Source organism: Micropterus dolomieu, linkage group LG17 (assembly GCF_021292245.1).
Source record: "Micropterus dolomieu isolate WLL.071019.BEF.003 ecotype Adirondacks linkage group LG17, ASM2129224v1, whole genome shotgun sequence".
Classification (NCBI taxonomy): Eukaryota; Metazoa; Chordata; class Actinopteri; order Centrarchiformes; family Centrarchidae; genus Micropterus; species Micropterus dolomieu.
Genome location: NC_060166.1, coordinates 11,062,323 through 11,069,473, shown reverse-complemented (window position 1 = coordinate 11,069,473; position 7,151 = coordinate 11,062,323). Strand labels below are relative to the sequence as shown.

Below are 7,151 nucleotides of genomic sequence, written 5' to 3'. Positions count from 1 at the left end.
TGGCCAGATCTGTGCCTTGCCACAATTCTGTCTCTGAGCTCTTCAGGCAGTTCCTTTGACCTCATGATTCTCATTTGCTCTGACATGCACTGTGAGCTGTAAGGTCTTATATAGACAGGTGTGTGGCTTTCCTAATCAAGTCCAATCAGTATAATCAAACACAGCTGGACTCAAATGAAGGTGTAGAACCATCTCAAGGATGATCAGAAGAAATAGACAGCACCTGAGTTAAATATGAGTGTCACGGCAAAGGGTCTGAATACTTATGACCATGTGATATTTCAGTTTTTCTTTTTTAATAAATTTGCAAAAATTTCTACATTTCTGTTTTTTTCTGTCAAGATGGGGTGCTGAGTTACATTACTGAGAAATAAAATGAACTTTTTTGATTTTTGGAAAATGGCTGCAATGAAACAAAGAGTGAAAAATTTAAAGGGGTCTGAATACTTTCCGTACCCACTGTAGATAGTATAGATTAAGATGAAGAATCCATTTAAGAGATCCCGATCTCATGTGTGAGAACATTTCATTTGGAAATCCCAAATAAAGTGAGGTGTATGATTTGTGCTAGGTAACTTGCCTACTGCAAAAATACATCCTCCATGATGTGCCATTTGAGTTTAAATCCCTATGTGTTCATTAAGAACGTCCTCAGATTTCGAAAATGCTGACCTGGTAATGCATCTACAACTCAATGTCCAAATCACAAAAACAACAACACTTTAAATATTTGAATATTACTATGCTGATGGTCAAAAAGGGGCCATGTATTGAATCAAAATGTTTTCTGTTTATCTAAGCAACAACCAGTAACAGTTCCATAGTTGTTTGTGTTTTATATAATAGTTATTTTAGTTAACATAATTCTTTGAATAAATATTATTTGAATGAAATGTGACTGCAGACTGAGCTGAATCTTTAAAAACTGAGCTCATTGTATTCTGCCAATGCTGCACACATTGGGTTCATTGTAATTTGGCAATGCTTTTGTACATCCAGCATAAAAATAATAGCCTATAATAATAATGTACCACCCTAGGCACTATTTAAAGCTACATTTGCTCAATTTCAATAATTTTGTCTAACAGTAGGTTTTAATGTTCTTTCTAAAGGCAAACCGATGGAGTTGGATGAAACTTTGGTGAATATGGTGATGAAAGATCTACAACCCTCATGGGTGTAAATTTCATCTAACAGTTGGGAGGGACAATTGTCCCCCATCAAAAATTGCTCTTGAGAAATTGTATGTTAATACAGCCAAAATTGTACTTGTATAGGATACATGTACACAGAGAGAAGTCTTACTACTATTTTTCTGGCCAACAACAAAAAGCAATAGTTGTTTAAATATGACTTAGGTTCATAGGTTCACCACGTGGTCATATTATCCTAATTAACTTGCGTCCTCTAGATTAATAGTAATTTAGGTTTCTTTTAGGACAGATGACGTCTCTTACATATATATATATATATATGAGATGATGTCATCTGTATATTGATACACACACACCCCCCCCCAACATTTCAAAATCTTTTGTCCCCCCTACTTTTCTCCAGCAATTTCGGAGTTGGCTCATAGCCGAGGCGGTTACAAGTGACTAGTAAATCAATCACACACTCCGCATCAGACATAAATCAGACTAAATAAATGGTTGAAACGCAGATTAAAATCATATAGGCCTATAGAAAACATGCGACAGAAGGCAAAGGTGGTGCTGAAAAGTTATGGGAGAAAAAATAGAGTTCGCTGGAGGCAGGTGCAGCCAAGTGTCTCAATATTCGGCTACAGACTTTTCTTTTGTGCTGCTGTTAATTAATGCCTACTTGAAGACAGTACTGGGGATGTCAGCAGCAGGGGTGGGTCGTAACTTGTTACAAATAGCCATAGAGAAAATATGGGCTGCCTGTGTTATTTCAAAGCAAGTAGTTTGGTAGGCGACATGTCCATAATAAAAGAGACAAGCAAAAATAGTGGCTAGGCAGCAAGCTGATATTTTAAAGTGATCAACACATTCATGGAGAAAATAATTGTTTTAAACAGAAATAGCTAAATTACAGAAAATCAACAAGCAAATTGCATTCCCTAGAAATAACCTGTTGCACATTAGATTAAATATATATTTAAATATAGTAGATAGTATAGAGTATATAGTAGATAGAGTAATTGAACCTTTTCTTCAGTACAGATTTTGAGTACTCTACCTGCCACTAGGCAGCGGCACCAGTACTAGCTCTGATATGGTGAACATGTGACAGACAGCAATAGGGCAATAGATGAGTCAAAGCCCGCAGAGTCCAAAGAACCAGTTTATGGTAAGATTGATGATGAGATAGCTTATTTATTAATTTATTGTATTCAAGAGCTCAGCTGAGTTGACTTTAGGAGAGTTAAAGAGGGGTTTCCTTTTTATATACAGTCTATGTGGTTTTCTAATTTTAGTATTTAAAAGGCTCATCTAGTTATAAACTGTACTTTCATTCTCAAGAATACGGGAATAAAGGTCTCTAAAGACTGGACTTGGTTGAAGATACTAGAAGACGTTTCTTCCCTCATCCAAAAGACTTGGCCACGGGTGGTTCTAATGACCATGACTGTTAGGAGTGTGGTTTTTGTGTTCATGTCTTTCCTGTTTAAGTCTGTTTTTGGTTCTGTGTTTCTCTGTGTAGTCTTGTTCAGTTAGTTCCTAGTCCTGTACATTAGTTAATATCTTTTGTGTTTACTCCTGGTCTTGTGTTCCCTGTTTAGTCTTGTGTATTCCCTTGTTCATTCACTGGTTCTGTTTAGCTCGTACTTGTGCATTCTTGGTTATTCACCCATGTCTGCTTGTCTAAGTGTTCTCTCTGTTACCCCCTGTTGTCTCTGCCTGCCTGCCTCTCTGTTTTCCTGCTGTCTCTCTGCCTCCCTCGTTAGCCTCATGTCTGTCACCTGTGTTGCTCCCGCCCTGCTCGTTATCCCTGGTATATGTGTGTGGTCTTTCTGTTCAGCCCTTGTCCGGTCATTGTTGGTGTTACTCCCTGTCAGTCGTGGCTTCCGTCTCCCAGTCTCATCAAGTATTTCGTGTTCTGTAGTATTCTGTGCCTCTCCTCCAGACTCTGGCACCTTGATTTCCAAAGGAAATGCTTACTTTCATCAGAGAACATAACTTTGGACCACTCAGCAGCATTCCAGTCCTTTTTATCTTTAGCCCAGGCGAGAGGCTTCTGACACAAGGAATGCGACAGCTGAAACCCATGTCTTGCATACGTCTGTGCGTGGTGGTTCTTGAAGCACTGACTCCAGCTGCAGTCCACTCTTTGTGAATCTCCCCCACATTTTTAAATGGCTTTTGTTTCACAATCCTCTCCAGGGTGCGGTTATCCCTATTGCTTGTACACTTCATTTCTACCACATCTTTTCCTTCCCTTCGCCTCGCTATTAATGTGCTTGGACACAGAGCTCTGTGAACAGCCAGCCTCTTTAGCAATGACCTTTTGTGTCTTGCCCTCCTCGTGCAAGGTGTCAATGGTCGCCTTTTGGACAGCTGTCAAGTCAGCAGTCTTCCCCATGATTGTGTAGCCTACAGAACTAGACTGAGAGACCATTTAAAGGCCTTTGCAGGTGTTTTCAGTTAATTAGCTGATTAGAGTGTGGCACCAGGTGTCTTCAATATTGAACAATTTTGGGGTTTTCATTAGTTGTCAGTTATAATCATCAAAATTAAAAGGAATGAACACTTGAAATATATCAGTCTGTGTGGAATGAATGTATACATTATACAAGTTTCACTTTTTGAATGGAATTACCGACTTTTTGATGATATTCTAATTATATGACCAGCACCTGTGTATATATATTTAACGGCAGCAGGCCAACTGATCTTCCACTTAACATCCTTATGCGCAAAACCCAACTCAACGGTAGATCTAGGCCTATTAGGTTAATATCTGTTCACACACAGGATTATCGCTATAGTAAGAGATGCACAGATTACATTTTTCTGATGATTCCAGTTACTGATTTTTTAAAAGGTCTGATCTGCTAATTCAAATTTAGGCCGATTCCGATTTTCTTTCTTTCTAAGAACTATAACTGACAGCATACACAAACATTTTTGTTACTATTTATTGGAAAAATCTATTTTTATTAGGATCCCCATCAGCACCCGTATAAATGTTATTCTCACTGGGGTCAATTAAATTTTATGGTCATAAACATTGATTATAAAATAACATTAGCATTTTCACTGGAAGGAGCTGAAAATAAATTGAAGTAGGCTAGCCTATAAATTAGGCCATTTTTAAATATATTTTACAAAAAAATATTTGAAAGAATACAATATCCTATTTTTTATCTCACCATTTTAATTCTACTTAAGGACTTAAGTTACACTGGTCTAATTCAGGAACGACCAAGTTCCCCTTTTAACCTTTTTCGTCAAGCCCACGGAGGTCGGACGATGCCACGTGGCTCGCCAGCAACCACAAAGGACGACTTAAACCTGACCCGTGACAGGGTTGGGAAGGCCCCCACTGCAAGTTTCTTCCATAAGCCTTCCAGAGACGGACGCCGGAGAAATTCCCTGGCAGAGAAAGCGACTGGCCGACAGCTTTAAGTTGTCCTAACCGAGAACGCACGGACTCTGCCAGTGTGAGGCCGTTTACCATCAACCCGGCGGGAAGAAACGCAACAGTAAGACCAAAACCCTACATTCTGTGATCAGTGACGTCCAATAGTTGCTAATCCATTTTTCTTTAGTCCAGCATATGGAATCTTTATACCCCTAGAAAAATTTAATCGAGTTATCACCTAATTGCATTCGTTAGTTGCCGTATGAGTCAAATGCTTCCCACAATCGAACCTCTATTCTCATTGTTTAGCCATTGTTTATTTTCCCTGTATTTAACCACCCTTTTATATGGCTTTAGTTAGTTAATAAATTCACTATAATCAAGGAGTTGTGTGTTGTGCCTACTTCCACGTCCCTGCCAAGAGAATTGACCCTTTAGATATGAGACTGACTGATTGATTTAAGATAATTGAGCGATTATTAACTAACTAATCACTAGTGAATAATTGTATAATTATTAAAAGCTACCTAGAGGTCCGGAGACTCTAGGATAATAACAACTCCGGTGGTGCCCTTTTTTTAAACGAGTGCTTTTTATGGATTGATGTTTTTTGAATATTAAAATTCATAATTGGGTATTAATTCTCATAAATCTATTAAAATTCATAGCTAGTTTTAGACATGCTACAGCTATTATAAATAAATAGTGTTTATAAAAATATTCAGTTTAGTTTTTATCTTTTCAATTCATCTTTTACACCCATGCAGCACTTTCTTTACATACAATAAGAAGCTTCTCTTTTATGTCTTTATCTTTATAGACTACATGTTTTCAAAAAAAGGCATTACACACAACCCTCTCAGAGCTAATGATAATATTAGTACATTTTAGCACACCTATTTTAGCACACCATAGTCAATTTTAATCAAATATTTTTTATACAAACAAAAATGTGACTGGTGAAAATGCTGTGTGGCTAGTAACTTTGGAAAACCACTAGCCACATTGGCTATGGTGAACAAAACAGTTAATTTCAAGCCCTGGTTCAATAACTACTGAAGGATTCAAAGTGGTTTTCTCCCACCGGACTCATGTAAGGTGAAGAGGGACACCAGAGGCAAAGATGGCAACTGTTGGACTTCACCAGGACCCACCAGTCCCACACAGCCCAGCATATATTGGAGACAAAAAGTGTGCTCATAGCTGAGTGGGGAAAAACCTTAAAGGTTCAAAGCCTTTTGATGGATAATGCAGCAAACATGGTATTAAGTGCACAACTACTGAACCTATGCCATGTTCCATGTTTTGCCCACACCCTAATCTCATTGCAAAGCGGGCCAAACACAATGCTTCATGAAATCCACAACAATCACGGAAAGGAGCTGGATTATTCCAATCCAGCGGCAAAAATAAGGACAAACTTGTGGAGATGCAAGAATTGATGACCAGAACAACACTGAAACTCACACAAGAGGTGGAGACTAGGCGGAACAGCACATTTGACATGCTGTATGAGCAGCGTGAGCCAGTGGTTGCAGCACTTGCTAACCTCAACAGTAGAATACAAGGCCTAGAATGCGAGGTGAATAACGAATGCTTAACACTGCAACATGTAACATGAGATCTAATTGTTTACAATTAGGTAGGCTGCAATGACCACAATTCTTCTGTAATTGACCAAAAATGTCATATTATGTTAAATATTTTGTAATTAATATGCCATGGTTTGCTCCTGTTGTGTTTATTTGGCTCGTACCTGGAGGATGGTCTGCACTCCAGAATCAGGAATCGTTCGAGTGGATCCAAGATTTACAAATCTGGCTTTTGGAAATCTAGTCAAAGCCCAGGAAGATGAGAAGATCATCATCATGTGCATGATCGCACAGCATAACCGTGGTTTGACTTAAAGCAACGGCAGAAACACCGTAATTCTGGTAGCTGCATAGCTGCGCCAACAAAAAGTTTCATGGCTTATCATCAGGTCATGATCCTAATTTGTTCAATGATTTAGTTTATAAACTAAAACCTGAAAAATGTATGACATTCCTATCAGGCACAACTATTTGTTAATTAGCAAACATCTTAGGAAACTAAAATCTTTAAATGAGATGGTGATCATTGGTTTCACATCAGCATGATAGAGCAAGTCACTGGTATGGCTACGTACAACCTACCAGAGATGCTAGAATTCTTATAGACTCATCTTTGCTTCTTATAGACTCATCTTTGCTTGTTACTTTTCTTGTTTAATTTAGAACTTGAATGTAAACTTGTGTGTGCAGAAGTTTGAATATTGACTGATATGCTGCCATTATACAACCATGAACCAAATGTGTAAACCAAATGTGTAAAGAAAAAGAAGTATACACTCACACAATAGCCATCCAGGAAGATGGGATCTGAGGGTAGACAGGAAGGCACTCTACTTTTCCATAGCGCTCAGAGAAGTAGATCCCTGCCACACCAGAAACCTTGTTCCCTTCAAACTGAAGCAGCGTGTTCTCCTTGGGGTGATTTGCAGCCCAGTTCCATGCCTGCCCTGCTATCAGCACTCCTCCTCCAGCTTTCAGAAAGGCCACCAGGTCCTTTACGTCTGCACCCAC

At 38.7% G+C, this 7,151-nt stretch overlaps 1 protein-coding gene across 1 annotated transcript in view; it reads right to left on the bottom strand.

The window, feature by feature from the left end:
* LOC123986052 (centrosomal protein of 164 kDa-like) overlaps positions 1–7,151 on the bottom strand; it is a 21,352-nt gene that overhangs the window by 12,089 nt on the left and 2,112 nt on the right. The window contains exon 2 of the mRNA XM_046074115.1: positions 6,975–7,141. Within this exon, the coding sequence (XP_045930071.1) occupies positions 6,975–7,141 (167 nt within the window). The remainder of the gene's footprint in view (positions 1–6,974; positions 7,142–7,151) is intronic.